The following is a 14,337-nucleotide window of genomic DNA, read 5'->3' on the forward strand; positions in this document are numbered from 1 at the left end:
ATAAATTATCAAGAATAATAATAATTGGATTTGTTCTAAAAAGAAGAGTTGTCAAGCTATTAGCAATCCTGGTGGGAATACTATTCTAAAATATTTATAGCAAATTCCTTCCTTAATAATTCAGAATGTCCACTCTGGAATTCCATTCCCTTAACGTACACTTCATTTTCCCCTTCTGAGAGAGGTTTTTGCATCTTTGGACCAAGGGCTTCTTCCTAGGGTCTACCTGCTTGAGGTCATGACTCTGAGTTTGGTTGCTTATTCTTCCTTTCCTCATCTCACTCATTAAAATCAAAGCCTTGGCTCCTCAGCTGGAATCCAGATCTAGCATAAAATGACTCCTGTTGACTTTTCTTGCCTTACCTACCATCATTCCTTCACATATTTTTGGTGGTCAACTATGATCTTCTACTTTATGAAAATGTCTTCCATTTGTTTGGGAGATTTTCATACTGGATCCTCACATTTTTTACATGCGCTCAAAATCAGTCAATCAGCTGCAGCTTCTCCACACATCCACCTGGTTCTTCTTTGTCTGTCCTAGCAGACACCTGCTCTTACCTGTTGACCTCCCAGCTTCCTTGGAAAAGCCCCAGTGTAGCCTTGACTATCATAAGAACACAATATCTTCATTCTTTAAAATGCTTCCAACATTTCCATTCTTCAAACCCTTAAATGGTGCTGGAGTTTTGAGACTAGGAAGCAGGGGAGCAGGTCTGACAGACTGAAGCCTCCTAAAACACTTTTGTACTGCATACCCCCGAACCCCTGCCAAACTCAATAATTATAAACTCACAAATAGCTCCATCAACTTCTGCCTTTAAGGTTCAGTATTAGTTTCCTAGGGTTGCCAACAAATTAACATAAACTTGGTAGCCTAAAACAAAAGAAATTTACTCTCTCATAGTTTGGAGAACAAAATCAAGGTGGTGGCAGGGCTGCATCCTCTCCAAAGGCTCCATTCCTTGCTTCTTCCACTTTCTGGTGGCTCCATATGTCCCTTGGCTTGCGGCTACATCACTTTCATATCTACCATTGGTGGTCTCATAGCCTTCTGGTCTTCTGGGTGTGACTCTTCTCTGTGTCCTTCTTTTATAAGAACATTTGTCATTGGATTTAGAGCCCGCCTAGATAATTTAGGATAATCCTACCCTAAGATTCTTAACACTTACAACCTTAAACTTAATTTAAGCGTCTGCCAAGCCTTTTTTTTTTTTTCATATAAGATGACATTTACAGGTTCTGGTGATTTGGACATGGACATTTTCTGGGTGGAGAAAGGCACCATTTAACCCAATACAGCCTGTTTTCTATAAGGGGTTAATATTAATGAATAGTGTCTAGTAAAAAATGGCTACCTTGGCCAGGCATGGTGGCTCATGCCTGTACTCCCAGCACTTTGGGAGGCCGAGGTGGGCGGATCACGAAATCAGGAGATCAACCATCCTGGCTAACACGGTGAAACCCTGTCTCTACTAAAAATACAAAAATTAGCCAGGCAAGGTGGTGGGCACCTGTAGTCCCAGCTACACAGGAGGCTGAGGCAGGAGAATGGCGTGAACCTGGGAGGCAGAGCTTGCAGTGAGCTGAGATCACGCCACTGCACTCCAGCCTGGGTGACAGAGTGAGACTCCATCGCAAGAAACAAACAAACAAAAAGGCTACCTTACTCAGCATCATCACAAAGGCTCTATTCTCCCTTCACTCCGTAAACAGCCCTTCACAAACCAAAACTTCACTTTACTTCTTTCAGTTACCTAGAAAAATGTCCTTATGCATGTGAATTAAAACAAACAGCTTCTGATTTGGTGTACGGGAGGAGTGAAAGAGATAGGAAATAAAGAGGTCAAAATTCTTAATAAATCCTAATAAATCAAAACAGAGGGGAAGGTAAAGGGAAACTTTTAATCAGAAAGTCAAAAATATGTGTCAAATCTACAGAACAAATCCATAACAAAATAAGCAATTAGATAGCAAAAGTAGTGTCTAGCAGAGTTAAAATTACGGCAGGGTGAGATGGAACAGTCCGAGCCATGTGAGAATTTGTCCAAAAGTAGAAACTGGATGCTGGGGTGCTTAGCATTTATTGTGTGGATGGACATGTCATCTTTAAAAATTATGTATTCGTGGTCTACATTGCCCGATAAAACTTCCCTAAACAATAAGATATTGAGTCATAGACAAGCCTACAGGTACAGGTATTTACATGAATAGGTTGATTATTAAAAACATGTGGAAATATTTGAGGCAAGCTTATAATAATTCACAGACCTGCCTTGGTTGCATGTTTTATTATATCTCAATTAAATAAGCAAGCTAAGATCACATTCCACCATAATTTATCATCTCATCTCTACTAGTATCTAGTAGCATGAATTCTGAGGGATACTTAACAAATCTTAATAAAATTATTATGACATTTATTATCACTGGTCCAAATGATCTGAGTATAAATCTACAAAACCAAGTAAAAAGGATATAAACTTTAACCTTTTCTACCCTACTTATAAACCATTTGCTAGCCATAGACTATATCAGTGGCAATACATAAAATTTTGCCTCTCCAATTGTACCTTTATCTCAGGAAATCCTTTTCAATTACACCTTCAGAATACAGCTCCTTGCTATTCAAGGTGCAGTTCATGGACTAGCAGCAAGCCTGGAGGCTTGTTAGACATGTAGAATTGCAGTCTCCCTGCCTCGAACTTACTTACATAGGTGATTCATATGCATATCATTCTTTGTAAGTTTATTATTTATTAAACTTCTTCTCTTACTCCCTTGAACTTAAATTTTGTCATTCCTAGTTGTAGTTTTTACTTCAACTCAATGTAATATATACCATTCTCCCTGAAATAGTAAAATAAAAATGGAAGCTATAAAAGTGATGTTAATCAACCTATATTCTCTATTTACTGTTTATTTTATTTAGATCCCCCAATTATTGAAGGAAATATGGAGGCAGCAAGAGCAGTGGACTTAATCCCATGGATGGAGTATGAATTCCGCGTGGTAGCAACCAATACATTGGGTAGAGGAGAGCCCAGTATACCATCTAACAGAATTAAAACAGATGGTGCTGGTATGTATATAGAAGAAACTTGAAATTTTAAAAGATTTGTAAATACGGTGCCACTTTAATATATGGTTGAATGTACTTGAAAATAATGCTCTGAGGTAAGTGATTCATCTAAAAAGCATGTGTGTGTATTTCACATGTGTGTATTCTCTATCAAGATAGTCAAAAATCAAAAGAGGAAATACGAAGTTTAGGAATATTTTACATAATTAGTATAGAGGAAGAGGTAATAGGGACTACTGAAAATGCCACTGGAGACCATTGGAATGATGCGAGTATTTAGATTATAAACTTTAATGTAAATTCTGAATCTTAACTAGGCAGAGTCTTGCTTTATTAAACAAGTTTCATGATTTAGAAGGTTCATAATTTTGTGTCTCTCTCAAACTCATTTATAACTGAATGGCCAAGTCAGTGAATATTTTATGGTAAATACTAACTGCAATTAAATAGCCTTTGCTGCAGGAAATACTCTTATTTTTTCCTTCTCCCCTATATTACTAAGGAAAAATGTTATTCTGATTCTAATGATAGCTCTTCTTTTATTATTCCCTGTATCAAAAATAAAATGTAGCCTCTCTGAGCTCATTTGACTAGGCCTTGCCAAACTTCAGTGTTAGATGGTGTAGAGAAGATTTTAAATGAATGACAGAGTTCCATGAAAATGCTACTGTGATCTCTTAATATCACTTCTCTACATTTCTGCTTGCCTCAGTTCCTTGGCCTAACTTCCAAATATAATTATGAGTTCTAATGTCTTTATTTTGAAAAGCCAAGTAATTCACAGGCACTGCCATAAGTAAATTATCTCTTCAAGTTTCATGTAATTTAATGTAATTTATTAGATAAAAATGGTAATTCTGAAATTAAGGGGCCAAAGCACTAAAATACCTTGTCTGTGTTCAATGCTTTCACATCCATTTCATTTAATCCCCATAATAATGTTTTGACATAGGTAGTCCTATGCTTATGTTCATTAATGGGCAATAGACTCAGAGATACTAAATAGTTTATCTAAGTTAATATGACTGATTGCAAGATTCAGAATTCAAATTTAGATCTGACAGCTGTTCTCATACATTGAGCTTTCTCAAAGTCGGCTTCTCAAGCAGGATTCTAGAAACATATCTATTTATATGAATCTTTATTAGAGTTCTAATAGAAACTTAGATTTCATCCTTAACTATGATACTAGATATGACCTAAACAGTAAATTTTTTGTTTTAGCATATCCATCTACAAAATGAACACTAGTGTTTGCTTTTCTCTACCTCACAGAAATTTCATCAGGATATGTAGGTAACCTAAGATGAAACTTCATAGGAGACAGATACCACATAGCCAGGATTCCTGTGTTTGGTTTGTATCATTATTCCCTAGAGCTGCCTATGTTTGTAATAGAGGCTTCTGTATTATGGACTGAACACTGCTGCTCTTTCTTTAAAAACAAAAATAAAAAGAAACTGGGGCATGATCCCACTGGTGGTTTACCTATGTAATTTTATACTGACAGATCATGTATTTAACAAGGATTCATTAAAATTGCAGAAAAATACCAAGTGATTAAATTGGTCTAAACAAACTTATCTCGGGTAAAATATTTTTACCTACCTATCTCAAATATAGACCTTTAATCACGGAGTTTAATTAATTTTCTGTGATCTCTTGACTAATACAATCTAACTTAAGTCTCAGCTGAACACCATTCTTTTAAGTAAAAATTGTCAGAGAGAAAGGATACTTTCTTTGGCACTGGTAATAGATGTAGGCCTCCCTCCTTTTTTGGAATTTTGTTGCCAATATTATCTTTATTATTTATCTCAGAAAATGATTTATTTACAATATATAGGCTCATCATCTAGACATGATTACCATAAGATCTATCTTAAATTATTTTTTAATCTCAAAGTAGAAGTGACAACATTAAATATTTTTTAAGAATAAAAACAGCAAAAACAATGTCTCAGAGAGATTTAGTCTAATTCTTTCATACTTAAATTTCTGAATATAATATATACTTAAGATCATATCTAGAAATGATGTGCTCACTATCAGTGATTCGTATGTAACTCTGAAGAGTATTTACCATGATGTCTTCTTATCCTTAAATGTTAGGAAAAAATTGTTTCCAAGCAATATCAAACCTAAAATTTTGGCACAGTTGTTACTTTAAACCAACTTATTTTTGTTATCACCTTCTTTAGGCATCATCTCTTACATTATGTTTTCTAAAATGGTATTTTGTTAAGGACTTAGTTCCCTATCTGATGAGCTTACCAAATAACTTCCCTTACAAGCCATCAGAGCCAAGTCCAAAAGCAAACACACCTATTCACAGAGTAAGATACAACCTTGTAGTGATATGAGTTGATTCATTCTTCTCAATTGTAAAAAAAAAACAATAATTCTGTAACTTCTAACACATCTGTTAATCCATCATCAGAAAATATTTTGAGATCTTTGATTAATAAACTCATTACTATAGTTTACACATTTGCAGTATACCGTCAGACATAGTGCCTAGTTCTCTGTTTGCATTGCTTAATTCCCACAATAACTTTATGAAACAGATGAGGAAGTTAAGATTACACCCAGCTAATGTGAAGCAGAGCTGGAATTCAAATCTAGGTGTTTCTCATTCTAAAGGCTTTGCTCTGAAGACAGTGGGCTGTATTGTGGCTCCGGCCACTGATTCTTTGGTGGAATGCTGGCATTATTATCTAAAAGCTGTGTAATTTGAGGCACGTTACTTAACCTCTGAGCCTCACTTTTTTTTCTTTTTCTTTTTTTTTTTTTTTTTTTTGACAGTTCAGTGGCTCTTTTTTTTGGAGTGCAGTGGCACAATCACAGCTCACTGCAGCCTCGACCTCCTGGTCTCAAGCTATCCTCCTGCCTCAGCCATCCTAGTAGCTAGGACTCCAGGGGCTAGTCACCACGCCCAGCTATTCTGTGTGTTTTTTGGTAGAGACAAGGTTTCTCCATGTTGCCCAGCTGGTCTTTAACTCCTGGGCTGATGCAATCCACCCACCTTGGCCTCCCAAATTGTTGGAATTACAGGCATGAGCCACTGGGTCTGGCTGAGCCTCACTTTTCTCATTTCTAAGTGGGAATCATTTATCCTAAGGGATGGTTTTTATGTTTACAAACATATTAAGGAAAGCAGATAGCACTACGATGCATAGTATTTGCTCAGTAAAATTTATTTATTGTGCTATTAAATTTCCTTTAAAAATTTAATATGCTTACAAGAAAATATGGTCTCCTGTCTACTTTGTAATGGATTACCCATTCAGCAATACATTTCCAATTTTTATAAGCATAGAAGAAAGGTCATATAATTTTATGTAATTTTCAATCATCTTTTAAAAATCATTTTATGTATTTGATATAATTCAACAGAATTTCTCTGTTGTTTTGCTGTTTACTTGCTTTATTAAAATTGAATATGCATAAAATTGGACATTTACATTTTTCATTTATATAAGAAAATAAAAATACTTTCTAAATGAGGGACGTTTGTTTTGTCATGTACCATTATATCAACTCTCTAAGAGATGCCAGCTTATGTTATATGGGACAAAGGCTGGTTCCCATTTGACGGAAAGGTTGGTCCCCAGCTTCATTATGCTGATTGAAAGACATGACATTATCCAATGCCACATATGCCCTTATCTGTCCAATTATTTAATGTTAAGATCTCAGTGCACACTTGGGTACATTCTTTGGATTCAGATAAGTGCATTATAAAATGGATGCTCCCAAATGAAAAATTAGAAGATGGATTTGTAATTCATTTTAACCAATTTAATTTTGACTATAGAAAAGAGATAACAAAAGTATCCTTTGAAATAATGTGTCATTGTAAGATATGCCCCCATAGCTAATAGCTCTGCAGGTGCAGTTGGTGAGTCCACATCCTAAAATGGTACATTCAGGATTAACAGCTTTGTTTATTAGCCAGATCAAGCCAGTCAAAAGAAGGAAAGGGGAAAAGGAATAAAACCAGAAACAACACTTTCATATTATGTATATAGCCTTGATTTCATGCCTAATGAAGGTCTGTTGTTCTTTCATTTAGTATTCTTTCTCGTTCTTTCTTCTTTCTCTTTTCTACACATATTGATAAAAAAGAATAATAGAAATAAGAAAATATTTTATAGCTGGTAAGGTACTATTTGATGTTGGTTGCTGTCATTAATAATTAAATAAATCTTTTTTAAAAGAAGCAAAGAGGATAGATGTTTAAGCCATCTGAAGACCTGAATTAAAGACAGCAGCTTCTCCACATGTGAGCAGTGTAACCTGGGCAAGTTAATTAGTGTATTCAGGATTCATTTGCCTTTCCTATTAAGAGGGGATAATGCCAATTCTCCATTAACCTACTTCAAAGTGCTGATCTAGGTATCCAGTTAGATGTAGTATATGAAAATAACTTCTAAGTTCTAGATGTGTCTGTTATTAAGCTGAGATCATTCATTCATTCAGCAAACTTATATTTAACACACTGAAATATTTGTTAAAGATAAAAAGGAGAAACCAGGAGGGTAAGATGATGATTGGGGCTATTGGAAGTTAATTGAGGATGAAGAAAAAAAAGGAGTGATCAAGGTGACAGTAGATTTGCATATTATAATTTAGAAGGCTCTATTGCCAAATACATTGTGTTTTGATGATTGAAAACAAGTTTAACATATATATTCGATGCTATTGTCCATATACTGAGGAAAGTAGAAAGTGTTCATATTTTAACTTAATTTAAACAAATAGTCTGTAATTGGTTTAGATTCTTCGTAAGGATTTTACTGTGGATAATTAGAATTTTAATGTAAAGAATTATTTTCTGCCTATCCAAACATTTTCCCCAACTGACCTATTCTTAGATTATCATTTCTTTGTGCAATTAAAAACTCACTCTGCTTCACCTATTTAAATTTCTTGTTTGAAAACAAGGCCTATAACAATAAACAAACCTACAGTTTCTCTCTGATAAGACATAACTATCTGTGACCCTCCATCTTTTTAACCTACAATGGGAACATCATTTTAACATGGTAGATTATATTAGGGGTGTTAGCAATATACTCCTTTATCAGAGCAAGCGCTCATAGAGTTGCAAAGAACTATTCTCATTTTAATGTTAAAATATTATATAGTTCATTTGATTTTATTAATAGCTCCTTAGAATTATATACTTAAGTACTTAAAGTATAATAAAAAATAATGTATGTATAAATAAAAATTAAGGCAGGTGTTAGACTTCAATCCTTTTGGTTTTCCAGACTAGAGCACTGTTTATATAACCATGTTGAATCTTACATAACCATGAAATTTTGGTGCAAGTCAAAGAAAAAAGTTACATTCATGGTTAACGTTTCATCTGTAAAAATGACTGTGTAAGTTAAAGTAATAATTAACAAGAATTAAAGTAGTCAATATGTTTTGAATCAAAAGCTTATCTTCATATACTTTATAATTTTTATAATTTAAGATTTGTCACAAGCTAATTTGTGCATTGTTAAATAAAACATCAAAGCCCGAAGAGGTACTTATATGCAAATTACTTAAGCATTCAGATCTGAAAGGAAACTTGGCAGCATTAATTTCTTTTCATGGGAAAGAATAGTAATGGCATTGGCTTGATTTTCTTTTAAATCTATGACTGAAATACAGAAGCACTCTTATAAGCATCATAAGGGAATTACTATTAAACAGAAATTAAGACAAAAGGACAAGTTAAAGCACCTCACTATTTTTAAACTTTCATAGTAAAATTATACATGTTGTTAATAAATGATTAATAATTCAATACTTTTTCTGAATAATAGTTTACATTCTTTTTAATGGTTTATTGTGTAAAGAATGTCTAGTTTGTTTTCTCTTAAGTGCACTGGAGCCTAAACTTAAGCTTCCTTGTGCTGAGGGTGATTTACTTCCCTGAAACAAATCACTCTTTGGCCAAGTCCCCATTTCTGCGGGGCTGAGTGCAAAGAGAGCACTTAACTCCTCTATTCTCAGATTCATGTTAAATATGTAGGTTATGTGTCAATTCCACTTGTGAAAAACTGTTTCTAATATGCTAAGGCTACAATTGAACATTCAAAGCTAAATGAAAGAAATTAAGTCGATAATCCAAGTAAGATATAAAAACACTGTATTAAGAGAAACAGTTACCGATCTTCTGTGTGTGTTTTTGTTTTTGTTTGAGACGGAGTGTAGCTCTGTCGCCCAGGCTGGAGTGCGGTAGCGCGATCTCAGTTCACTGCAAGCTCTGCTTCCCGGGTTCATGCCATTCTCCTGCCTCAACCTCCCAAGTAGCTGGGACTACAGGTGCCCGCCACCAAGCCCAGCTAATTTTGTTTTTGTATTTTTGGTAGAGACGGGTTTCACTGTGTTAGCCAGGATGGTCTCAATCTCCTGACCTCGTGATCCACCCGCCTCGGCCTTCCCAAGTGCTGGATTACAGGCGTGAGCCGCCGTGCCTGGCCTCTTCTGTGCTTTTGTTTATGTCCCATTTTCCGTGGATTGAGCTCAATAGATCTTTGAAGACCAAATCAATCTTGAAAATATGTCATAAAGTACTTAAAAGAAACATGATAAAATGGAAATAGATAATCTAATTTAAACATACTCCATTTTTAGGTCTGTTCCAAATAAAAAGGCTAATATTGATTATAATGAAAAGCATTTCAGTACCATGCTTTAACAAATAATACTTGTCCTAAGGAAGGCAATATTTGATTCGAAAAATTGCAGTATAATATTTTAGAGTTAATTTTGAAATTATTTGCCCATGACTACTATACTTGTACTTAAACACCCTTATTGTTTGATTATAGGAAAACATACTTTTTGTTTTCCTATAGCATGAAAAGTTTTAACTTCAGAATATGAGTTATAGGGGTAAAAGAGTTCCTAGAAGTTATTTTAATATTCCAGCTCCTTATATATTATCTAAAGTGCTATAAATTATTAACCCTGTGTACTCAGTTTCATTTTCTAACAGCTATGTGATGACACTTGAATAGTAAAATAAAATTGCTCAAACTTCTTATTATTAATAATTTCTCTATGGGTAAACAAAATAATCATATAGTTTTATTTTTTTGTTTTTTTTAAGTTTTATTTTAAGTTAAGAGGTACATGTGCAGGTTTGTTGTATAAGATAAACTTCTGTCATGGGGGTTAGTTGTACAGATTATTTTGTTAACTAGGTATTAAGCATAGTACCCATTAGTTGTTTTTCCTGATTCTCTCCCTCCTTCTACCCTCCACTCTTCAATAGGCCCCAGTGTGTGTTGTTCCCCTCTATGTGTCCATGTGTTCTCATCATTTAGCCCCCACTTATAAGTGAGAACATGCAGTATTTGGTTTTCTGTTCTTGCACTAATTTGCTAAGGATAATGACTTCCTGCTCCATCCATGTTCCTGCAAAGTACATGGTCTTGTTCTTTTTTATGGCTGCATAGTATTCCATGGTGTATATGTACCACATTTTCTTTATGCAGTCTATCACTGAAGGGCATTTAGGTTGATTCCATGTAATTGCTATTGTGAATAGTGCTGCAATGAATACTCATGCATGGGTCTTTATAATAGAACAATTTGCATTCCTTAGGGTATATACTCAGTAATGGGAATGCTAGGTCAAATGGTATTTCTGTTTTTAGGTCTTTGAGGAATTGACACAGTGTTTTCCACAACAGCGTGAAAGTGTTCCCTTTTTCTCCACAACTTTGCCAGCATCTGTTATTTTTTGACTTTTTAATAATATCCATTCTGACTAATGTAAGATGGTATCCCATTATGGTTTTGATTTGTCTTTCTCTAGTGATCATTATGTGAAGCTTTTCTCATATGATTGTTGGCCAGATGTGTGTCTTCTTTTGAAAAATGTCTGTTCGTGACCTTTGCCCACTTTTTAATGGGATTGTTTCATTCTTGTAAATTTGTTTAAGTTCCTTATAGCTGTTGGATATTAGATTTTTGTCAGATGCATAGTTTGCAAAATTTTTTTTTCCTTTCTGTAGGTAGTCTGTTCACTCTGTTGTAGTTTCCTTTGCTGTGCAGAAGCTCTTTAGTTTAATTAGATCCAATCTGTCAATTTTTGCTATTGTTACAATTGCTTTTGGCATCTTCATCATGAAATCTTTGCCCATTCCTATGTCCTAAATGGTATTGCCTAAGTTGTCCTCCAGAGTTTTTATAGTTTGAGGTTTTATGTCTTTAATCCATCTTGAGTTCATTTTCATATAAGGTGTAAGGAAGGAGTCCAATTTCAATCTTCTGCATATGGCTTGCTAGTTATCCCAACACCATTTACTGAATATGGTGTCCTATCCCCATTGCTTGTTTTTGTCAGCTTTGTCAAAAATCAGATAGTTGTAAGTATGTGGTCTTATTTCTGTGTTTTCTATTATGTTTCATTGGTCTATGTGTCTGTTTTTGAATATCAGTACCATGTTGTTTTGATTACTGTAGCCCTGTAGAATAGTTTAAAATTGGTTAGTTGGATGCCTCCAGCTTTGTTCTTTTTACTTAGGGGGTTGCTTTGGCTATTTGGGCTCTTTCTTTTTTTTTTTTTTTTTTTTTTTTGGTTCCATGTGAATTTTAAAAGTCTTTTCTAGTTATGTGAAGAATTTCAATGGTAATTTAATAGGAATAGCATTGAACCTATAAATTGCTTTGGGCAGGATGGCCATTTTTATGACATTGATGCTTTCTACCCATGAGCATGGAATGCTTTTCCATTTGTTTGTATCATCTCTGATTTCTCTGAGCAGTGGTTTATAGTTCTCCTTGTAGAGATCTTCATCTCCCTAGTTGTCTGTATTCCTAGGTATTTTATTCTTTTTGTGGCAATTATAAATTGAATTGCATTCCTCATTTGGCTCTTGGCATGACTGTTATTGGTGTACAGGAATGCTAGAGATTTTCCCTCATTGATTTTGTATCTTGAGACTTTGCTGAAGTTGTTTATCAGCTGAAGAAGCTTTTGGGCCAAGACTATAGGGTTTTCTAGATATAGGATCATGTCATCTGCAAACTGATGTGGCTTGACATCCTCTCTTCCTTTTTGTATGTCCTTTATTTCTTTCTCTTGCCTGATTACCCTGGCTAGGACTTCCAATACTGTGTTAACTAGGAGAGGTGAGAGATGGTATCCTTGCCTTATGCCAGTTTTCAAGGTGTATGATTCCAGCTTTTGCCCATTCAGTATGGTGTTGGCTCTGTGTTTGTCATAGGTACTGCTATTATTTTGAGGTATGTTCCTTCAGTACCTAGTATATTGACAGTTTTTACATGAAGTGGTGTTGAAATTTATCAAAAGTTTTTTCTGTATTTATTTATTTAATCATGTGGTTTCTGTTTTTCTGTTTATGTGATGAACCACATTTATGGATCTGCATATGTTAAACAAGCCTTGCATCCCAGGGATAAAGTCTACTTGATTGCGATGGATCAGCTTTTTGATGTGCTGCTGGATTTGGTTTGCCAGTTATTTTGTTGAGGATTTTTTTCATTGATGTTCATCAAGGATACTGGCCTGAAGGTTTCTTTTTTGTTGTATTTCTGTCAGGTTTTGGTATCAGGATGATGCTCAACTTATAGAATAAGTTAAGGAGGAGTTCCTCCTCCTCAATTTTTAGAATAGTTTCAGCAGGAATGGTACTAGCTCTTCTTTGTACATTTGGTAGAATTCAGCTGTGAATCCATCTGGTGCTGGATTTGGGCTTTTTTTTTGGTTAGTTGGCAATTTATTACTAACTCAATTTTAGAGTTCATTATTGGTCTGTTCAGGGATTCAATTTCTTCCTTGTTTAGTCTTGGAAGAGTATATATATCCAGGAATTTATCCACTTCTTCAAGATTTTCTAGTTTATGTGTGTAGAGGTGTTAATAATAGCCACTGGTGGTTTCTTATATTTCTATGGGGTAAGTGGTAACATCCCTCCTTGTCATTTCTGATAAGAGTTTATTTGAATCCTCTTTTATTCATTAGTCTAGTTAGCAGTCTATTTTATTTTTTTCAAAGCACCAGTTCCTAGATTTGTTAATCTTTTGAATGAACTTTTGTGTCTCAAACTTCTTCAGTTGAGCTATGACTTTGGTTACTTCTTGTCTTCTGCTAGCTTTGGGATTGGTTTGCTCTTGGTTCTCTAGTTTTTTTAGTTGTGATTTTAGGTTGTTAACTTGAAATCTAACTTTTGGTTGGGCATTTAGTGCTATGAATTTTCCTCTTAACCCTGCCTTAGCTGTGTCCCAGAGATTCTGGTATGTTGTATCTCTGTTCTCATTAGTTTCAAATATCTTCTTGATTTCTGCTTTAGTTTTATTATTTACCCAAATATCTTTCAGGAGCAGTTATTCAATTTTCATGTGATTGTATGGTTTTGAGTGATTTTCATTCTTGATTTCTAATTTGATTTTGCTGTGGTCCAAGAGATTGTTTCTTATTACTTCATTTCTTTCGCATTTGCTGAGGAGTGTTTTAATTCCAATTACATGCTCAATTCTAAAGTATGTGCCATATGGCAATGACAAGAATATATATTGTATTATTTTGGGGTGGAGAGTTCTGTAGGTATCTATCAGGTCCATTTGATCCAATGCTGAGTTCAGGTCCTAATGATCTTTGTTAATTTTCCATCTTGATGATCTAATATTGGCAGTGAGGTGTTAAGGACTCCCACTATTACTATGTGGGAGTCTAAGTCTCTTTAAAGGTCTGTAAAAATTTGCTTTATGAATCTTGGTCCTCCTGTCCTGGGTGTATACATATTTACTATAGATTTTCTTGTTGAATTGAACCCTTTACTACTATGTAATTCCCTTCTTACTCTTTTTTGACCTTTATTGGATTAAAGTCTGTTTTGTCAGAAACTAGGATTGCAACCCCTGTTTTTTCCTGTTTTCCACTTGCTTGGTGGATTTTTCTTCATCCCTTTATTTTGAGGCTATGAGTGTCATTGCATGTGAGATGGATCTCTTGAAGACAACATACCAATGGGTCTTGATTCTTTATCCAGCTTGCCACTCTGTGTGTTTTAATTGGAGCATTTAGCTCATTTACATTTAAGGTCATTGTTGATATGTGTGGATTTTATATAGTCATTGTGATGTTCGCTGGTTATTTTGAAGACTTGTTTATGTGGTTGCTTCAGTGTCACTGGTCTGTGTAATTCAGTGTGTTTTTGTGGTATCTGGTAATGGTCTTTCCTTTCCATATTTAGCGATTCCTTCAGGAGCTCTTATAAGGC

At 34.8% G+C, this 14,337-nt stretch overlaps 1 protein-coding gene across 2 annotated transcripts in view; it reads left to right on the top strand.

Annotated features, from left to right (window-relative positions):
• Nucleotides 1–14,337, top strand: part of CNTN1 (contactin 1) — a 399,377-nt gene that overhangs the window by 314,238 nt on the left and 70,802 nt on the right. For both annotated transcript variants that reach the window (XM_073020625.1, XM_008002891.3), the window contains exon 17: nt 2,933–3,082. In XM_073020625.1, coding sequence (XP_072876726.1) covers nt 2,933–3,082 — 150 coding nt within the window. The remainder of the gene's footprint in view (nt 1–2,932; nt 3,083–14,337) is intronic.

Source organism: Chlorocebus sabaeus, chromosome 11 (genome assembly GCF_047675955.1).
Source record: "Chlorocebus sabaeus isolate Y175 chromosome 11, mChlSab1.0.hap1, whole genome shotgun sequence".
Classification (NCBI taxonomy): Eukaryota; Metazoa; Chordata; class Mammalia; order Primates; family Cercopithecidae; genus Chlorocebus; species Chlorocebus sabaeus.